At 36.9% G+C, this 20,000-nt stretch overlaps 1 protein-coding gene across 1 annotated transcript in view; it reads left to right on the top strand.

The window, feature by feature from the left end:
* LOC306845036 (protein phosphatase 1 regulatory inhibitor subunit 16B-like) overlaps positions 1-20,000 on the top strand; it is a 45,442-nt gene that overhangs the window by 15,542 nt on the left and 9,900 nt on the right. The window contains exons 2-3 of the mRNA XM_079377551.1: positions 2,624-2,967; positions 18,601-18,671. Coding sequence (XP_079233677.1) covers positions 2,709-2,967; positions 18,601-18,671 — 330 coding nt within the window. The 5' untranslated portion in view covers positions 2,624-2,708. The remainder of the gene's footprint in view (positions 1-2,623; positions 2,968-18,600; positions 18,672-20,000) is intronic.

Raw genomic sequence — 20,000 nt, 5'->3', positions numbered from 1 at the left:
TATTTTCATCATCATTACTCCAGTCTTCAGTGTCACATGATCTTCAGAAATCATAATAATATACTGATTTACTGCTCAACAAACATTTCTGATTATTATAATGTTGAAAACAGCTGTGCTGCACAATATTTTTGTGGAAACTGTGATACATTTTATTTCTCAGGATTCACAGATGAATAGAAAGTTCAAAAGAACAGCATTTATTTTTTAACAGAAATCTTTTGCAACATTATAGCCTAAATGTCTTTTATTGACACTTTTTGTCAAAACAAAATCCAATTTAATATGTCCTTGATGGATAAAAGTATTAATTTCTTTAAAGAAATCTTATTTATATATTTATTCAATTCAATTCAAGTTTATTTGTATAGCGCTTTTCACGATGCAAATCATTGCAAAGCAGCTTTACAGAACATTTCAGTTTCTACATTATATTTAATAATAGCTTTAATAGATTTATAAATATATTTAATATATTTCAAATTCAAATTTTATTTGTCACATACATATACATACATAGTACGACATGTAGTGAAATGTATTGTACGACTGTCCAACAAAATTAAGAAAAACCTCGTGTACAAAAATACAAATAGAAAAAGTACAGTAAACATATATACAGAAATAAACTAGCAATAAAATAAAATAACAAATAGATATGAGAATAAAAATAGAATATGAAGAATAAAAATACAATATGATTCTATACAGATTCTATAAAAAGTAAAGTGTATGTCAGTGATAAAGTGTCTGTGTGCTGTGCTGTGCAGTAAAGTGTGTAAGTGAGTAAAAGGAATACTAAAGACAAATGGTATGTAAGTCCCACTCATTTATCCTTACGTGACCTTCTACAAATTAGTGCAGATGTAATGAAAATGTGCAAAGTGGAAGTGTGGGGTGATGTGATTAGAGTGGAGAGAGGTTAAGACTCCGAATGGCCTGCGGGAAGAAGCTCCTCCTCATTCTCTCTGTGTTCGCCTTCATGCAGCGGAAGCGCCTCCCTGAACGCAGCAGAGAAAAGAGTCCATTGTTGGGATGGCTGAGGTCCTTCACTATCTTCCTGGCCCTGGTCAGGCACTGCTTGCTGTAGATGTCCTGCAGGTTAGGGAGCTCGGTGTGAATGGTACGTTCCGCTGAACGCACCACCCTCTGGAGGGCTCGTCTGTCCTGCATAGTGCAGTTCCCGAACCAGGAAGTGATGCTGCCCGTCAGGACGCTCTCGATGGTGCAGGTGTAAAAAGTCTTAAGCACCCGAGAGGGAAGTCTAAAGTCCCTTAAGCATCTCAGATGGTACAGACGCTGCCTGGCCTTCTTCATTAGTAATATTTGATCATATTACTAATGATTTTTATTTCATTTTAAGCCCAGTATATTTAATTGCATTGAATTTAAATGCATCTTTTTAACACGTTAACACCAGACTGTTTTCATTTAGACATGGCATATTAGAGCAGAAGTAAATTGATCATAAATTCACCTGACGTTTTTACCATGCAGATATGTTTTGATAAATATTAATATTTATTTAGATATTCGAGCATATTTCACATATGAGGAAACCAACATCACCAAACAAGAACATTGCTCATTGTGATCGTGTGTGTGTGTGTGTGTGTGTGTGTGTGGATCTGATCTTGTGCTCTCCAAACTTGAAGCCAACGGCAGCAAAATAGAGGAAATAGAATTTGTGGTAAAAGGATTGCTGGTGAACTTTATACTGTAGAAACCTAGTGGCATTGTATTACAAACACTGAACTGTTAATGGTTTTCCGCTGCGATTCATCACAGTTTCACACATTAAACCCAGTGGATCTGGCTTTATGAGCTGAGTGTTTGTCTCAATCTGTGTTAGGGCTGTCAAAATAGCTGAAAAACTAAATTAAAATTTTGTACTTATATTATCAATATTCTAAATTAAAAGGCATAATTTCAGTTAGTGGGGAAAAAAAAGCTTTTGGCTTCTCTCCTGAGGGCGCATCGAGCAAAATATAACTAAAGCACGTTTCTTCAAAGCAATAAAATAACACGACTATCTTTGAAACAAGTGCATATTGTTTAAAAAAACATATATAATTAAGTTGCTTAAACAATTAGAAACAAAACAGAATCATGTATGTATAGTTTAATACAAGGGACCGAAAAACCAATCAGAAACATGCATCTCATGTTTATTTAAAAACATGAGATGCAGTGGGATGGGAAAACCACCATAAAGTCTTGAGACGTGTTTTTTAAAAGTTGAGTTGCATTAATTTTAAATGCTTTTCTGAACATGTAGCTCTCTTGTGCGAGACACAAGTGCAACGGTGATGGATGTGAAAATGTGATCATATGCATAAAATTGGTTTCAGTTTTGACGTAAACATCATCTCCACATTGATGTTTTCTTTGTCCGCAATATTTTGAATGAACGATGTAGCAGCGCTGCATCTAGTGGCTTCAACTGGATGGAGTAAAAAAGCATTAAAATGCAACGATACCTACATCTTGTGTGCCACCGATAAGCTGCCTGACGAACACCTAAAATTAGAATGCAATGTTTTTGATTTTTATTTTAAATTCAACGAATGTTCGGAATTCAGATTTATTTTTTTTGACAGCCCTAATCTGTGTCTTCCTCCAGGTTCAGGATGAAGGGTGGAGGTTTGGCAGGGAGCTGCAGCCCCTGCTAGATTCATCGCCTCACCTTCATCATCATCATCATCATCATGGCCAATCACCTGGAGCTGCTGACGGAGCTGCAGCAGCTGGATAAGGTGCCCAGTCTGGAACGGCTCCGGGCCGCGCAGAAGCGACGCAGGCAGCAGCTCAAGCGATGGGCCATCTACGAGAAGGAAATGCAGAACAAGAAGCGCAAGGCCGACAAACGGCGTGGACACGGGAACCTGCTGGAGAACCGCAGGAGGGTTTTGTTCGCGGCGAGCATCGCTCTGCTGGAGGCCTCGGCGAGGAATGATCCGGATGAAGGTGAGGCCAGACACACATGCGTGGGATGTAACGATATTATCAATATCACAATATTGCAACAGAGCAATTGTCTCGATATTATCATGGTCACATGATGATATGAAACGATAGGTCTTCTGGGCAAAAAGTGTAGTTTTTATAATATATTTGTTTTGGGCCATTATGCATTGGCACAGTATCTGTCAAACGAACTAAAGCTGAAAACACAATATGGCTTAATGCCTTCATCAAGTCTGTCATCAATGAATGTTTAAAAAAACATCCAAAATCAACTTAGATAAATGCCAAAAGTCAACAGGCTTTTCAAAACAGGTGCTTTTTTGCATTTTGTTTTGAAACGAAATCTTCTGCCATCGTCTTGTCCGTCTCACCTCATGAAATCTGGTCTGTGATGCAACTGTCCTTCGGCAAAATGAGCCTAAAATACAAAATAATAAGCCTAATTAGGGATAGTAAAGATCCAAAAACATAAACATTGAGATTTTTAAAAGCATAAACATAAAATAGCATTTGAAAATTTGTCATTGCTATATACTCACAGCTTGTGAAAAAATATTTAAAATTATTTATTTTATTTATTATATGTTGTCATTAATCATTTTATTTTTTGCAATATGTTTTTATAAAGTCATAATTTTGTTATAATACTTTGTAGATCTGTTTGCATTAGCTATTTTTTATTAACAATTTTATAATTTTTAGCAACAATTTTTATTATTTTTGGTGAATTGTATTAAAACTAGGGCCAGTTTGACCCGCAAACATCATTATAATTATTGATTATTATATTAGTAAATGCAAGCAAATGCAATGTGATGATTGAGATCTTTCTCATCTTTTGAAGTTCACTATCAATCATCTGATGGGCGTTTTTAATCCACGAACCAGTGCTGTGCTTCTGCAGAATAATGAATGAACCCGACCTTATAAATGTGTTTATGCATCTGCCAGCAGTGTGGTGTGAAATATGCTTTCCCACGTCATTTAACAAGCCGTTAAAAACAGCGCCGTCGCCCTGATTTCTGTGTAAAAATTGAAACCCATCCAGAGCGCTGAAACTGCTGTGTGGTGGAGAGCGAGTTCTTGAGATAATGGGCTGAAAGCAGCAGTCAAATGAGCGTCTGCCATCTTTCTGGAAGCGTGGGAACGCCGTCTGCAGCCGAATGATGGAAATAGCCTGCAGTTCTCAGGAGAAGATGCAGTGAATATTCCAATACATCCAAATGGCTCTCATCCTTTGATGGACTTGCTCAGTGTTTAGGTGAGATAAGAGCCTGGTTGGCAAGCTGTTTTCTTCATCTTAATACTAATAAGACTGAGTGTGCTGGCTTTGGACCTTCTTCTGCTTCCAAGGTGTTATAATGGATTCAGCTTTAGTTTGAGATGAACAGGTTACTAGTGTTGTGAAGGCTGCGTTTTATCAACTCTAAGCTGAAATCGGTTCTCTCTTTTAAGGACCTGGAGACTGTTATTCGTGCCTTTGTATCATCACACAATTCTGTATATATATATATATAGGTGTTGCACAGGGTCAATTATCTCGTATTCAATTAGTACAAAATGCTGCTGCCAGACTTTTGACTCGTACAAAGAAGAGAGAGAGAATTACCCCAGTCTTGATTCTTTACGCTGGTTGCATGTAAAATTTAGAATTGAATTTATGGTTTTGTTGATGGTTTTTAAAGCATTGCCGAATCTTGTGTAATATAACTTGTGTTTGTTTGTTTGCTGGTTTTTATTGTATTTGTTGTACTTGTATTATTTCTTTTAAATCGTTTTTGCCATGAAAATAGCCTATGATGCTGACATGGTATTAAATAAAAATATACTTCTATTAAAGCGTTGCCCCAAAATATATTGTTTTGATTCCTTATCAAAATACAAGAAACATGAGATCTGCGAGTCAGATGATTCTTCATGTTCCTAAAACGAGTTTAAAATCAAAGGGTGATGGGGTTTTCTCCTCGATTATGGAACTGTCTTCCAATGCATATTAAAATCTTCCCCATCTGAGGATGCTTTTAAGTCTAGATTGAAATCGTACCTTTTTAGTAGAGATTTTAGAATTAATTAGAGTGATCAGGATTTCATTTTATTGGTGTGACTGATACTGGAAAGCACTTTGGTCAAAGGCAGTTGTTTTAAATGTGCTGTAAAAATACAATGTGTTATATTAAATGCATGCATGCGCTGGGAAATGCTCTGCGTTGAGGCTGGATTTGCTGGGCTTTAATCGTGTCAGATTATCACTGCGGCGTAATCTCATCCTGCACGATTATGCTCTGCTTGATGGAGCTATTTTTGCCCGGACTAACCCGTTCAGCGATGTATTGATTAAGAGTTTTGGATTCATTATGACAGATGGCAGTGCTTTCTGCACGGGTTTATCCGGAGCTGCTCACATTAGTTTGCTGGATAAAGCAAAGCTGCTAATATGAGCAACTAATAGTTTTTGATGGTTGTGTTTTTATAATTCTGAGTCATTCCCTGAAACTTTCCTCATTTCATGTTACTGCATTTCACACATCCGTCGTGGCATCAAGTAATAATTAATTGATTACTTTGCTAACCCATGTTTATGTCTTCTTAATGATGATTCTGGTTTCTGTATAACCTCAATACAAAAGAGAATGTTGTTTGCTGGTTTTACAGCTGCAAAGAAAACCATAATTACACCACATGTGTGGAAAAACATATCTGACCCTGGAGCACAGAAGCAGTCATGAGTAACAGGTATATCTGTAGCAATAGACAACAATACATTGTATGGATCACAATTATACATTTCTCTTTTATGACAAAAATCATTAGGATATTAAGATCATGTTCCATGAAGATATTTAGTAAATTTCCTACTGTAAATATATCAAAACTTCATTTTTGATTAGTAATATGCATTGCTAAGAACTTAATTTGAACAACTTTAAAGGAGATTTTCTCAATATTTAGATTTTTTTGCACCCTCAGATTCCAGATTTTCAAATATTGTCCTATCATAACAAACCATACATCAATGGAAAGATTATTTATTGTTGATGTATAAATCTAAATTTCAGACCCTTATGACTGGTTTTGTGCTCCAGGGTCACATATTGGATCAATAGCCTCCTTAAAATAGTGACTTTTGAATGTACAACAGCACGAATTAAGACCAAACCTAGTACTATTGATGCTTGGCAATGTTTTTCCTCTAACATACTCGATTACATTCCCCCCCGTTCTCTCTCGTCTTTGACTGGACTCTTCAAATTATTTTTATGTTTGTTTGTTTGTTTTGTTTTGAATGGATGTTATGTTTTACGTAAAGGATAATAGAAAGTTGATCACAAAAAAGTAATTAATTATTGAGCCGATCAAATCGTGCTCTTTAGGCTGTTGTCATCTCATGTTTACTAATCACATTAGCACAGGTACAGCGGGTCGTGACCTCAGAGATACCGTAGTAAACTGACGGGTAACAGATCAGCTGTCAGACAGAGAATAATGATGATGACGAGTCTTTGGTTAAGATGTGTGAAGATGTGTGTGTCCTGTTTCCTCTGTCTGTAAGAATCAAAACATGAGCGTAAAAACACCTAGAGATGATTCAACAGATGCAGGAACGAACACACCAATCACAATTAATTATGCATGTGATGTGAAACTTCAATGAGAAACTTGATCAGTGTGCGTTTGTCACATGACAAGTGTTATTTTAATATAATCAAGATTCTATTATACTTTTTATTAATATTTTGCATGCTTTTTTATTTTATATTTTCCAGTTTAGTTATTTTAGTAATTTTGTTTGTCATTTTTAGTTTTTACAAAAAATTTTTTTTATAGTTTATTCATTTTAATTTCAGTTTTAGTTATTTTAGTACATTTTAAAGTAAATGTAGTTATTTTAGTGGGTTAAACTAAATTAAAATGAGAAATGTTGGCCACCTGGCATTTGGAAACTAAATGAAACAAAAAAAAAAGTAAGATTTTTAAAATATTTTATTTCAGTTAATGTTTATTTAATTTCTAATAACTAAAATGTTAATAGTTGTTGTTTTAGCTGTAGTAAACTGTAATAACTGCTCATGACAGCAGTCTGGGGGAAATCCTGAGACGTCTCCAAACAAAGGTGTACAGTAATGAGTCAAAGTGATGTTATTATTGATCTCTTAATCAACATAATTAAACAATTAGAGTTATTGATTGGGAGCTTTTCATTGCTGCTGCTGAGATGCTCTAGTGTGTGTGTGTGTGTGTGTGTGTGAGAGAGAGACTGTGTGTGTGTGTGTGTGTGAGAGAGAGACTGTGTGTGTGTGTGAGAGAGACTGTGTGTGTGTGTGTGTGTGTGAGAGAGACTGTGTGAGTGTGTGTGTGTGTGTGTGTGTGTGAGAGAGACTGTGTGTGTGTGAGAGAGACTGTGTGTGTGTGTGTGTGAGAGAGACTGTGTGTGTGTGTGAGAGAGAGACTGTGTGTGTGTGTGAGTGTGTTCTCTTGTTTATGCTACATTGTGGACCAAATGTCTCCACAAGGATAGTAAAACCTGAAATTTTTGTCATTGTGGTGACTGGTCTGCGGTCCCCACGAGGGAAAAAAATGATTAAAAATAGTAAATGATGTTTATCTGAAAGTGTAAGAATGTAAATAGGTTTTCTGTGAGGGGTAGGTTTAGGGTTAGGGGATAGAAAATATTGTTTGGTCAGTATAAATGTAATAGAAGTCTATGGAAAGTCCCCACAATTCACAGAAACAAATGCGTGTGTGTGTTTGATTGTGTGTGTGTTTGATTGTGTGTGTGTTTGATTGTGTGTGTTTGATTGTGTGTGTGTGTTTGATTGTGTGTGTGTGTGTGTGTGTGTGTGTGTGTGTGACACCGCGCACACGACACCCGTTGTAACTGCCGCCATAAATGTAGAGAATCTTCTGACATGATTTCACGCACAGCGCTCCTTGTTATGTGTTTGATAACATCTATCAAAGTAGCCTTTAAGCAGGCGACACAAAGCGGTAAAATTGACAAATACCGCCGGCAAGTCCTGGACTCTACCCCAGAGCATCTACCGTCGGCCTGCAACTCTCCATCTACAGAGTTCACGGATTACAAACGAGTGCTGACAGAAAATGAATGGATCAATTTACAGTATCATTAAAGACAATTTAGGAAAGGTCTGGATACAAAACGATTACAAGAAAAACAAAACCGGAGATGTCAGGAAGTGGTCAAAGATGTTTACAGTTCTCAATGGGGCCTTCTTCAAAACCGGGATATTTTCCATAAAACGCACAGATGGAAGACAACTTGGACTACCGTTACTCATGTAGTGCGGATTTGAAGGACTTTGCCACTGGATGATAATGCTCGATCCAAATCAAACCCTGTTGCAAATCCGGCCGATTGGATTGAAAAACAACTGCAGTATCTGCGGGAGGTGATACAACCAGCGATTGCCTCTGCCACATGACAGCATCAGAGAAACCCTCAAAAGGTAGACATAAACTAACCTACCTACGGCAGCATCGTAGAGCAAAGGCGAGTGATATTATCCTAAATGACTGCATGTTTCCCACGCCACCGCTTCATCCTGGTAACACTGAGTAAGTGTATAGTTATTATTATTGGAAAAAATGCCAGTCCGATCCAAATAATATCACGCTTGAATTGAATGATGACTTAGACAACACAATGATGCTGCCTACATCGGCGTTTACAACAGAAGAGATTGAGAAAGTAATTGTAAATCTGCCCAATAACAAAGCCAGCGGCTCAGACGGTGTTACTTACGAGAATCTGAAAGCCACTAGGCAAACATCCTGCTACATATTGAAAAGCATATTTAACACCTGTTTGATTAATGGTAAAGTCCCTAGTTCATGGAAGAGAGCACTCATTCATAGAATACAGAAGAAAGACAATGTACCAGAAGACCCCTCAACATGGAGGGACATCTCTCTATTGCCATCTGTATACAAAGTCTTTATGAAGTGCTTGTTTTCAAGAATACTACCTTGGCTGGTTGATGCTGGAATTTTGTCCAACAAACAAAAAGTATATATTGAGCGACAAGGCATGAATGAGCATGTTTTTTGCTTAAAACAGCCATTGACGATTTTAAGCATGAATCTGCTAAACTATATATTGTCTTCCTTGACTTCAGAGATGCCTTTGGCACATTGCCTCATAGAGTCATGGTTGATGCATTGGAAGAGATACAGCTCCCTAAGATCTGTGTGGACATAATAAAAGATGTATATTGTGACTCCTACCTACAAGTGATCTGTGGAAAAGACCTCACCAGACCGATACCACTTGAGGTAGGAATCAAAACTGGTTGTCCATGGAGTGCTGTAAACTTTATCATTGCAATAAATCAATGGCTAAAATGGCTTTGCGCGCACAGCTTTCTGGGTTTTAAAAGAAAGACCGATGGAAAGCTGGATGGACGGCACAGGGATTTGGTGTGTCATCAGACTGGCCAGACTTAAACGACCTATGCTGGAGGACAGGTACTGAACTGAAGTGGACCTCTACCAACCTGTAGAGGTCTCTGATGCAGTCGTAGAGGACCCATCTGTCATCGTGGAAGCCAGGCTGCATCATAACAACATTGTTCACCTGCTCCAGCCAAGAACATCAAGGCAGACTCTTTTGTCTATTCAAAGAGCCCAAAATATGGAGTACTGGTCCAGTCTAAAACTCCAGGGAAAGTTGGCAAAATCTACAGCAATGCCACCATCAGTGAGGAGATTCTTACTTTGTGTAAAAGCACGCCTGCAGGTTCTTCCTACAAAATACAACTTATCACGGTGGAGGGAAACCACAGCGATAAGATGGAATTCTCCATTCTTTAAACATACTACTGTACAGTCTGAATGGTTTAACTCACCTGTAAACACTTCTAGGAATTGCTAATACACCAGATATCGCTAAAATCTCTCAGAATGGCAAAACAGTTACACTATTTGAGGTGTCGTGTGCATTGACTTGTTTATGGAGGATTCTTACTGCTCTAAGATTTAAAAATATCAGTCATTGACATCTATCATGAAGAACCTTGGATACAAATGCCAGCTTATTGTGCTAGTGTTTGGTAATCTGGGTCATGTACACAGGCTGGCGATCCGTGGACTTTGCATTGGGGGGCTATCTAAAACAAGGGCCAAACGGCTGGCAAAGTACTGTTCAATCTCAGCAATTATAGGAAGCATGTTTATTTGGAAAAGGTGATGTTTCCGGTACCCTTAGAACTGTTGATCCATAACCATGTGCTGATCTGTTTTAATCTGTTGGATCATTCCAAAAATGTGATTCCTAATGATATTTGACTTGTAATGTGGAATCAAATAAAGTATATAAATGTTTTATTGTGTGTGTGTGTGTGTGTGTGTGTGTGTGCATGTGTGTGTGATCCTGTCTCATCTGCAGATTTTGTTCATTGCTGTCGGCGAAGAGCTTATCTGGTGCTCCGTATTCGGTTCTGTTCGTCTGCATGCGGGGATAAACAGGAGCAAGGCGTGTGTGTGTGTGTGTGTGTGTGTGTGTGAGAAACACTCCTCACTGAGATCAGACACAGCTTTATTTTTATAGACAGCCGTGAGAAAGAGAAGAAACAAACACATTCACCCTGGAGCAGAAGCAGTGATTCTCCAACATATTTACTGTGTGTGTGAGAGAGTGTGTGTGAGAGAATGAGTGTGTGTGTGAGTGTGTGTGTTTTTGTGACACATGAGGACACAAATTTGTATAATGACATGGGGTAAACGCACCTATTAAGCTCACCAAAATCTACATTGAGACATTTTTAGTGCGCAAGATATTGGTTTCAGTACAAAAAGTTGTTCAAATAAAATAATCTCTCACACACAAATATTTAATGTTATTTTAAATGACAAAAGCATTTCAATTAAGATATATATATATCTTATATCTATATCACTGTTTGATTCGGTGTACAGCGCTACTTTTGGTTTATTAATCCATTCCATGACATTATACTGTAAGTGTGATGTCCACATGTCACAGTCCACATTTTCTGCATCATTAGATGCAGAAGTAGACCCTACTTCTGTAAGTTCTTGTCTGTTTTCCTTTTACATCTGTCTTTGAGTGGCCGGTTGGGCAGTACAGTACGTTTCTGAAAGGCTTCTAGATTGCGCTGCTGCTCCTGATTGCTTTTCTTCAGCCGCAGACACATGAGATCCAGCGGGAATCACTGGCTAATGGACACGGTTTATAGCTCTATTAATGTAAATATATATTTAGATTAGGATGCATTTTAGGTGGCATGTTTGAAATCAATGTTTGCACCAGATTTAGTTCACATCACACTCAATCGATCATCATGTTAGTCACGTTGTATTTGAGTGCAGCTGATTTTAGTCTGTTTATAAGAATCAAACAGCTGTAGTTTTTGTCCTCTTGCATGTTCTGGTTTAGGAACATCGTTAAACGTTTTAGTTTGAACTGTATGCAATCAATATTGTTTGCTCTGTGAAGAAATGCTGATTTTCCTTTGTTGTACATGGACTTGGATTAAAATGTGCCTTCTAAAGGCCAAAATGTATATCAATGATGTTATATAATTAATTTATGAAAAAATAAAATCTTGATGGTGTAGCATTTGAAAACAAAGACATTAGTATTATTTTACTGTCAAATAATTATAATTTTTTTTAAACTCAAGTAATACTTTTTAAATAATTATATATTATTACAATAGTAATATATTTCTTGATTTGTTGTAATATTTTTTATTGTCATAATCATTATAATAATATTTATATTAAAATATAAAATATATAATAGTATAAATGCAACATAAATATATAATATAAATATTAAAAAATAAATGAAATAATTACAATTTGTTTTGCAATAATATATTATATATATCAAGTTGTTTTTGGCTAAATTGTGCATCCCTGCATACAATCACAGCAAACCAGGAGCTCTTTAAAAACCGTTTAAATCACAATGGCCATGTTGTTTCTTGTTTTATTGGAAGGTGAGGATGTTGTTCTCGTGTTGATGAACATCATTTCTCAGTTCATGTCGTGGATGCTGGTCTGTTATTGTTTTAAATGACTAGTGAGTTCTCTGTAAATGGGTTGACAAGAAATAGATGCAGGAGAAAGAGGAAGTTGAGCTCATTTTAACTTTTTCTGTCGCATCTGTGGTTTGAGTCTACATCAACACACACACACACACACGCACTCACACGCACGCACACACGCACTCACACGCACGCACACACGCACACACACACACACATACTCACACACACACACACACTCACACGCACACACACACACATACTCACACACACTCACACTCACACGCACACACACACACACACACACACAGCCAGTGAATGAAAAACTGAAGTCATTGTTATTGAATAAACGTGTTGAATTTCTCTCAGATTCTGTTTCGAAGAAAATCAGTCATCAACCACAAGAAGCTGCTTTTCTATTCCTGTAAACTGTAAGACACGGGTGCAAAGGATGATGAGATAGTGGAGATTGACTTGTGGTCAGAGCGCTGTGTGGTCAGTGTTTACCGTGTTTTCAGTGTGAAGCATTGCCTCCACCATCGTTTTGATTTGATCATTTATGTTTTTAAGGCATTACATGGAACATCACCAGAATATTTTGTAGAGCTTATTAAACCATATAATGCAAAAGTATCACTGAGATCCTCAAATAAATTACTATTAACGATCCCAAGAGCGCGCTTTTGCTGTCTCTGGCCCAAGGTTATGGACCAGCCTTCCTTTCGAGGTTAGAGCATCTCTCATGTTAAGTTCCGTCAAGTGCCGCTTAAAAACATAACTGTCCTCCTTGGCATTTTAACTCTTTACTGGGCTATTTATCTCGATGTTGTCTTATTTTACTTATTTCTTTTTTTATATTATCTTAACTGTTTGTGATGTACAGCAGTTTGGAGTTACTGTGTAGCCTGAAAAGTGCTTTATAAATAAATAAATAAATACAAATTTAGTTCAGTTAGAAAACAGACACTACAATTAAAAGCTGAACGTGTCTGCTCAATCCAGCACACCGAACAGCAGTTCTCATTTATCACGCGAGGAGAAGCTGAAGAAGAGCGCGGTGAGACAGACAAGAGGATGGAGGAAGATGTTTCGGAACCAAATGCAAAAAAACACCTGTTTGGCAATATTTAGGATTTTGTTTATCTAAGGTGATTTTGGAAGCTTTTTTAAAAAACATTTGTTTGGTTCCACAGTGTTTGCAGATTTTTACTTTATTTAAACTTTGTGTAACTTATTTATTTTAACAAAGCCGGATCAGAACATTTGTGTCTCAGAGCAACACAGCGCTGTTTCATTCCTGAATCAATCTGTTTTTGAGTCAGTGATTCAATGATCCATTCATAAAGACAGTCACTTAATTCGTTTCTAAAATAAGTTACGTAATCAGATTACTTTTTCAAGTAACTAACAAAGTAATGCATTACTTTTTAATTAACAAGAAAATATCTTGGTTACCTTTTCAAATCAGTAACGCCTGTTATTCAACCATACTGAGCAAAACTGACTTTAGAGAAACATGACTTTGTTTCATTGCTGAAGGAAAAGTGTTGAACTTTCTTCTCCTGCGTCCTGTTCTTCATGTAATCCAGGTTTGTTTGAGCGGCGCTCTCTACTGTACAGATGTGAATTTACTTTAACTTCAGCCTGAGGCTCGTTTATTTCACTTCTGGTGTGAAAGGGCTTTTACATTTGCCCAAAATACAACTTTTTATATACAAGCAAAGCCAGCCCAGATGAGATAAGTAACAGAAATGTAACACAATGCATTACATTACATAAAAAAAACATACATAACATAAAGGTAACTTTCCCCCAGCACTGTGTGTGTGTGTGTGTGTGTAACTGTGTGTGTGTGTGTGTGTGTGTGTGCGCTCATTAAGTGCTCATCAGGTCACTGCTCATTCACTGTATCTCACTGTCTTTGTATCAGAACTCCACATTAACATTCCTCGGCAGTCTAGAACATTCTGTGAAGCGCTGCTGCTTCTGCTGTCACCCATCAGTGCTGCGCATGCAGAGAGGAGAGGTGAAGATACTCCGTTCATGAATAATTAACTGTATTTAGACATGTTCTTGATTATGTGAATGATGATAATCTGTGTAAAACTCATTGGCATGATGATGGGCTGTTCTAGGTGGTTGCTATGGGGTTGCTAGGGTGTTTTGGGTGTTTGGTGAAAATCATCATATGCAGTGAATTCCTTTTAACCTGAGAATGCAGCACACTGTGTGTGTGTGTGTGTGTGTGTGTACACATCAGATGAGCTTGTAGTTTAGTAAGCGAAAACCACTCGCTGCATATTCAGCAACACTATTAACCAATACATCCTCACGCCAGCTCGATGTGAGTGTGATTGAGTGTGCCCACATGCGTGTGTGTGTGTGTGTGTGTGTGTGATCAGGGATGTGGATTAAATGTTTGTCATTCTTCAGTAATGGCTCGTTTGGGCTCCACCAGAGATCACATGATAACGTCTCATTATGACGGCGGCAGTGATTCCCATGTGAGCACGGTTTGCGCAGCAGGACCATCATGCATCACTTTTATTTCATGGCATCCATACATGTATATCAGAGAGTTATTTTTGCTGGAAATGCAAAAAAGGTTTTTATTATTCTACAATATATATTCAATAAAAGATTTTGTCTGATCTATAATATTATATATTAAAAATGTTATATTGGTCTAAAATATCTATTTAAAATGGTTTATATGGTCGTAACACTTTCACTGAATAAATATTTGATAGTGGCAGGCGTTGTGAATATGGGACACCCTCTAGTACTCTGATGGTCACTCTGTAGTGCACTAGATCTTCATGCACACTGTGGTTCATCAGTGATGTCTCACAGGACAGATCCGTCTGAAGATGTCCATCGAGAGCAAGAGCAGATTTTACAGCTTCAATGATAAATGAAGCTCCAGAAACACACAGACTGTCTGTGATGGAGGGAAGGAGGGATGTTTATTCCTCTAATTCGTTTATTTACTGACACACACAGCTTGCAGAGGTGCTTCATGCTGTAAAGCAGATGTCTGAGAGATGTCTTGAGTGTGCAGTTAATAGAAGAGGCTCTTAGGATCACTCCAGAAACTTATTTGTTTAGATGAATGAATGCTGTTTACAGTGATGTTTGTTAAAGTTGATTCCTTACAGATCACATTCTGCAAAAAAAAATGACGTTCTTATGCAGTATTTCTCGCTCTTTTTTTTTTTCTTCTCCCAGTACAAATATCTAAACATTCATAAATCAAGACGCATTTACTGGAGACAGAAGAGAAGTGTTCAAGTGAAGTTTACGCTTAAAACTAGAACGAATATCTGCCAGTGTTTTCCTTTTGAATTCTGTTTATTTGCAGATATTTGCTCTTGTTTTGCACTTATCTTTTGTCTTTGTGCATCTCCAGTAAACTCATCTTGATTTAAGAATGTTTAGATATTTTAGCTGGAAATACGGAGGAAGAACAGCACATTTGTAGGAAATTATACACATTTCTGAATTGCTCCGATGCTGCCAGATATCCTCACTGATCGTTATTGATCCATTAATTCATATCAGACGCTGCTGTGATGAGCTTAATCTGAATACATGACATCAGCATCGTTATCATCGTCTCACAGAGTCGTTATCATTTAACAGATCATCAGATTATTACAACACTGAACAAACATCAGGCTGTTTTACTGCTCGTTATCAAACTGATTATTAATGTCCTCAAAACTGATATGCTGTTATTTAAAACATTCAAAAAAAAAAATGAATGGAGCTGTTGAATTATTGAAGTAAACAGTCAGTTATAGAATAAAATAACCAATTAAAATAAAAATATAAACCGTGTTTGATGTGTTTCATGTATGCAGCTGTAGTATATATTCCAGTACATATTTAGAAAAACAATAAATGTACAAAACACAAAGACATTTCTCATTTTCAAAACTTGAAGCACTAAACTAAAACAAATAAATAAAACCCATGTGGACTATTTAAAGACTGATAAAATGACAAAAACAACAAAATTGTTAAAACTTTAGCTCAAATTAAAGTGAAAATATAAAATATATTAAATAAATAAATATATTTTATAATAAATAATTAAATAAATTAATTTAGCATTTTTATGATTCATTTAATTATTAGCCCCTCATTATCTCACAAACCCCTGTTTGGGAAAGCCTGATTCAGATCAGATACAGTACATTATTGTATTATTGCATATGTATTATAAAAAGTGTAAATAAGTACTGAGAGGAGCGGTTGTTGTGTTGGTTAAACTCCTCTGATCAGCAACGCGCGTGATAAAGACAGAAAATCATATCAGCTTGTGCTAACAGCACATTGACTCTCGGAGTGATTTTGCTGGTCCTGCAGAGATTACTGTAATTATCTGCTGATGAGAAGCTGAACTGAGTCAGTGACACGCTGGAAATTATGAGTGCATGCATCTGTGTATTGTGTGAATGTGCCAGTCAATAAAGCCCACCAGAGGTCCTGACACAAACCCACACGCAGGCGACCCTCTTCATCATCATCCTCATCCTCTCGAGTGGCTCTGAAAAGATGGGTGCGGCTCTGTGCTTCCGCTCTGTGTGTTTACTGGAGCGGCTTTATCTTCTGCGTCTCCTCCCTGCGCAGGAATGCAGCTGCCGCACCAAGAGGAGCTTTCTCCTCGTCTTCTGTGGGAGGAGAACCAACGTGTGTGTGTGTGTGTGTGTGTGTGTGTGTGTGTGTGTGAGGCTGTAAACATGGCACGCGAACAACACCCAACTACACGGCTCAATCTAAAGCGTCTGTTTTATTATACAGCATCTTCATTTCCTCTGCTGTGAGAAATAAAACGCATAAACTGATAGCGTCTGATATGAAAACTCTCTCTCTCTCTGTGTCCTTGTTTCTCGTTCAATCAGCTTCTCTTGTCTGTTGGTGTCAAATATAGCTGTCTGTTAATAGTAAGTGTGTGTTTGAGAGACAGATTAAAGGAGCAGAACTCTAGAACACCAACGTTCACTACACACACACGCACACACACACACACACAGTTACACACACGCACACACACACACACACACACACACACACACACACACACAGTTACACACACACACACACACACACACACACACACATTTATACACACACACACACACACATTTATACACACACACACACACACACACACACACAGTTACACACACACACACACACACAGTTACACACACACAGTTACACACACACACACACACACACACACACACACAGTTACACACACACACACACACACACAGTTACGCACACACACACACACACACACACACAAATAAAAAACTAACTTATTTTATTTTGGCTTGTTGAAAAGAATATATTTTTCATTTTCATTATCTTAAATTTTAGCACTAAAAAACAAACTAAATAAAACAATAAATAAATGATATAATAAATAAATAATATGGACATACTGTATATAGATTAAATAAATAATAACAACAATAATAATAAAAAAAACAGCAAAATTGCTAAAACTTTAACCAAAATTAAAGTAAAAACATAATATAAAAACGAAGTGAAAATATAAAAGTAAAATCGAATTCAAAATATGAACAAAAACTATAATAATATCTCAATGATACTAAAATAACACCAGATTATTAGCATTCATGGACTAAATTAACAATAATTGAAATATTCAGAAAAATTGAAATAGATTTGTGTTTCAAGACGCTTTCTGTTATTTGGATAGTATCTGGTCTATGGTCATATTTGTAATTGAATACTGTTATATACATTTAATTTATTCAATTTATTTAGTTTTTATAATATATAATTTATTTTTAATGTAACATTCATGAGTGATGTCACCGTCTCAGCCAATCAGAAGATATTTGATGTTTAATGAACAGTTTTCAGTAATTATTGATGTGTTCCTGTGCTTTTCTGGTCACTGGGGTGAATATTATTTATGTATTTATATTTTAATATAATATTTAATATATTATATTAAATGTTTATTTTTATATTATTTTAGATATAATATTTGATATTTTTATGTTTTAATATAGTAAAAACAAATATGACTGATAAATATAGAGCATGATGGGAATGTTGTTCATTCTGAGGATGTTCAGATGAAGAGCTCATTTTAATAATCATGAGGAGTTTGTGTGCTGAAGTCAGTGTTTAATTGCATTCTGACACATTTAACTCATTACAGATTCTGATCATCATATCCTTGTGTTTGTGCATCAAGCACTTCATAATTAGCTCCTGTTAGTAATTATGTCTGTGTTTGAGGGGTTGACAGTTCGAAGGTGAAGTGTTGAAGGTCTAAAATACTTCAGGATTAATAATGTCTTGACATGCTGCATCGTTCAGAGCTTCTCTCATCATCAGTTGTACTGCATTAATCAATGCTTCTCAGTTGATTTGAAATGAGAAAATGAACTGATTGAGTCAGAATTTCGCGCACAAACACACCTGTCATGCCCAGTGAGGTTGTCTAGATAATCAGCTCACTAGGGTTTAACACAGAGACGAGTGTCAGTGATTGATGTGAATATTAATCTGAAGCAGTGTGAATGAATGTCTTTGTCTCTGTGTGTCTCCTCAGTGCGATATCTACTGAAGAACAACTTGAGTCCTGATCTGTGTAACGAAGACGGACTGACGGCCCTGCACCAGGTGAACAAACACACACACACACACACACACACACTCACTCACTCACTCTCACTTACTCTCTTGTACACACACACTCACTCAGTCATACCTACACACACACACACAATAGTGTTAATTTTAACCCGTCCTGTTTGTTGTAGAGTCATGTTTTAGTGGACTAAATGTCTGGGAATTTTAGTCTAGTTCTAGTCAATTAAAGTTTACTCACATATTAGTCACGCTGCATGATGGTTAAACTGATAAAGACAGTTATTTTGCTTATGGTTGTTGAATTATTGCACTTTCATCTATAGACACAAATCAAGAGAAAGTCAACTCGCACACACACTTTAATTGACCTCATCTAGTGTCCTGATTTATTGTATTATCATAAATATAAACACACTCTCGACATTATGAAAACTGGTAAAACTCAAAAGATAAAACGGCAACATTCCTAATATTAATACACAGACTGGCTAGAGATCAATAAACTCCAGTTCACGTGACGGTGGATGATTTCAGATCATCAGCGCTATTTCTCCTGTAGACAGCGAATGGTTGCCAGATTGAGAAGATGAATTAAACCCAGCGAAGAAAGTGTGTCCTTTGAGAGAGAAGCTATGAGTAGAGGAAGAAACTATAGAGAGATTTTGAATGTAGGTTTTATCTTTTGAACTACGTTTTAGTCTCATCTTATTTCATTAAAGAAATTGCACAGTTAGTGTTTCATGATGTCAGTGTCGTCTCATCTTTGTCGTGGACAAGGTTGTCCATGAACATGAGTGATTAATTATCTCCAGCAGCTGTATCATTGTGGTTATTATTTGTTGGATGTAAATGTGTTGAGTGTTGACTGTAGATGTGTGTTTCCAGCGCTGCAGTGTTCACTGGAGTCCATCCGTCTGTGTGTTTGTGGGTGTTTATTGGTGATGAAAGACTCTCTTTGTGTCGGCCTGCTCCCTCTTTCAGTGCATTTCTTTCCCAGAATGCCTCACTCTTTCTCCGGGCTGGATCGTCAGGATTAAACAGCAGACAAACAGACTGCGGCGTGTGTTTGTTTCTTCACTGGATTACTGCTAGTAAACAAATCCTCTCTATCTGGTGCATAACTGTTTGAGCTGAAGGTATTTTCTGATGCTTATTGTAATAAAAAGCTTGAAAACAAACAAACAAACAAACACAGCCGCGCTCCAGCAAACATCTCTCATTTCTTCAGAGGGTTTTGTAAGAACACTGTCACAGTGGTTTATTTTCATATTGTTTGGGAGTTTGTTGCGTTTCTAAAGGCATCTGAGCAAGTTAGTGGTGTTTACTCAGTCAAGCATCACTATTAATAGTGCTCATAGT

Source organism: Barbus barbus (genome assembly GCF_936440315.1).
Source record: "Barbus barbus genome assembly, chromosome: 25".
In the NCBI taxonomy this organism is placed as follows: domain Eukaryota; kingdom Metazoa; phylum Chordata; class Actinopteri; order Cypriniformes; family Cyprinidae; genus Barbus; species Barbus barbus.
This window is presented reverse-complemented; position numbering and strand designations above follow the sequence as displayed.